At 41.4% G+C, this 1,156-nt stretch overlaps 1 protein-coding gene across 1 annotated transcript in view; it reads left to right on the plus strand.

Annotated features, from left to right (window-relative positions):
- sult6b1 (sulfotransferase family, cytosolic, 6b, member 1) overlaps positions 1 to 732 on the plus strand; it is a gene marked incomplete at its 3' end in the record, with an annotated part of 18,146 nt that extends 17,414 nt beyond the window's left edge. The window contains exon 7 of the mRNA XM_080036452.1: positions 605 to 732. Within this exon, the coding sequence (XP_079892578.1) occupies positions 605 to 732 (128 nt within the window). The remainder of the gene's footprint in view (positions 1 to 604) is intronic.
- Positions 733 to 1,156: the final 424 nt, after the last annotated feature.

Here is a 1,156-nt window from a genome sequence, read left to right on the forward strand (position 1 = left end):
GGCAATGTGATCTTCAGGAAGGGTGAGACAGACAGACAGACGGACGGACAGACAGACGGACAGACAGACGGACGGACGGACGGACAGACAGACAGACAGACAGCCACGGAGGCATGGGCAATGTGATCTTCAGGAAGGGTGAGACAGACAGACAGACAGACAGACAGACAGACAGACATGGAGGCATGGGCAATGTGATCTTCAGGAAGGGTGAGACAGACAGACAGACAGACAGACAGACAGACACACAGACAGACAGACAGACAGACAGACAGACAGACACACACAGACACACACAGAGAAAGGGTGACTTGAAATAGATTACTTATGTTTTATTACACACATTTTTTAACAGAAATATTTGAATAAATATGCAAATTTGGTTAAATCTAACTAATAATCTGTAAATGTACTTCTCTTTTTATATCTAGATGTTGTAGCATTCTTTTACACTGATGGTCTCGTTTGCTGTTACATGTAATTTATGATCATCAGAGAGAAAATTAGACTGTTTCAGAAATATCTAAAAGTTCCTCGTAGCACCTTTTAAGTTAAAATCAGAGGGGCAGAGTCTAAAATGCTTCATATTTCTGTCCCCTCTCAGGCGAGGTTGGAGACTGGAAGAATCACTTCACTCCAGAGCAAAGCAGAGAGATGGACGAAGCCTTCACCAAGCGGCTGGGAGGAACCAGAATCGGAGAGAAACTGAACTACCAAAAGCACTGTCAGTAGATAGACGCTTAGACCACAGCGCCCCCGTGTGGAGGAAGGGCAACATTACAGCACACGTGGATTTATAAAGATATCTGTCTTTTAGCTTCAATAAAGCTGCTAGTGTCTCATTACAAATACATTTAAAATCAATTGTAACAATAATCAACTTTGATACATGTCTTAAAGGTGGAGTCAGTGATTCTGGAAAAAACGCTTGTTGTCAAAATCACTTGAATTTTTTTTTTAAATCAGTGAATATCTCCTCGCAATCCACTACCTGTATGAACTGTGTGTGCGCTGAAAAAAAACAGTGTTAATACACAGCCTAGGCTCTGTAAACAGGTATGTTGCAGAGCCTAGGCTGTGTATTAACACTGGGTTTAGATTTTTAGATCAAGTGTTCTCCTGGATCTCTGTAATATAAACGACGCCATGTTACATT

This window comes from Ammodytes marinus, assembly GCF_949987685.1.
Source record: "Ammodytes marinus genome assembly, chromosome: 11".
NCBI classification, from domain to species: Eukaryota; Metazoa; Chordata; class Actinopteri; order Uranoscopiformes; family Ammodytidae; genus Ammodytes; species Ammodytes marinus.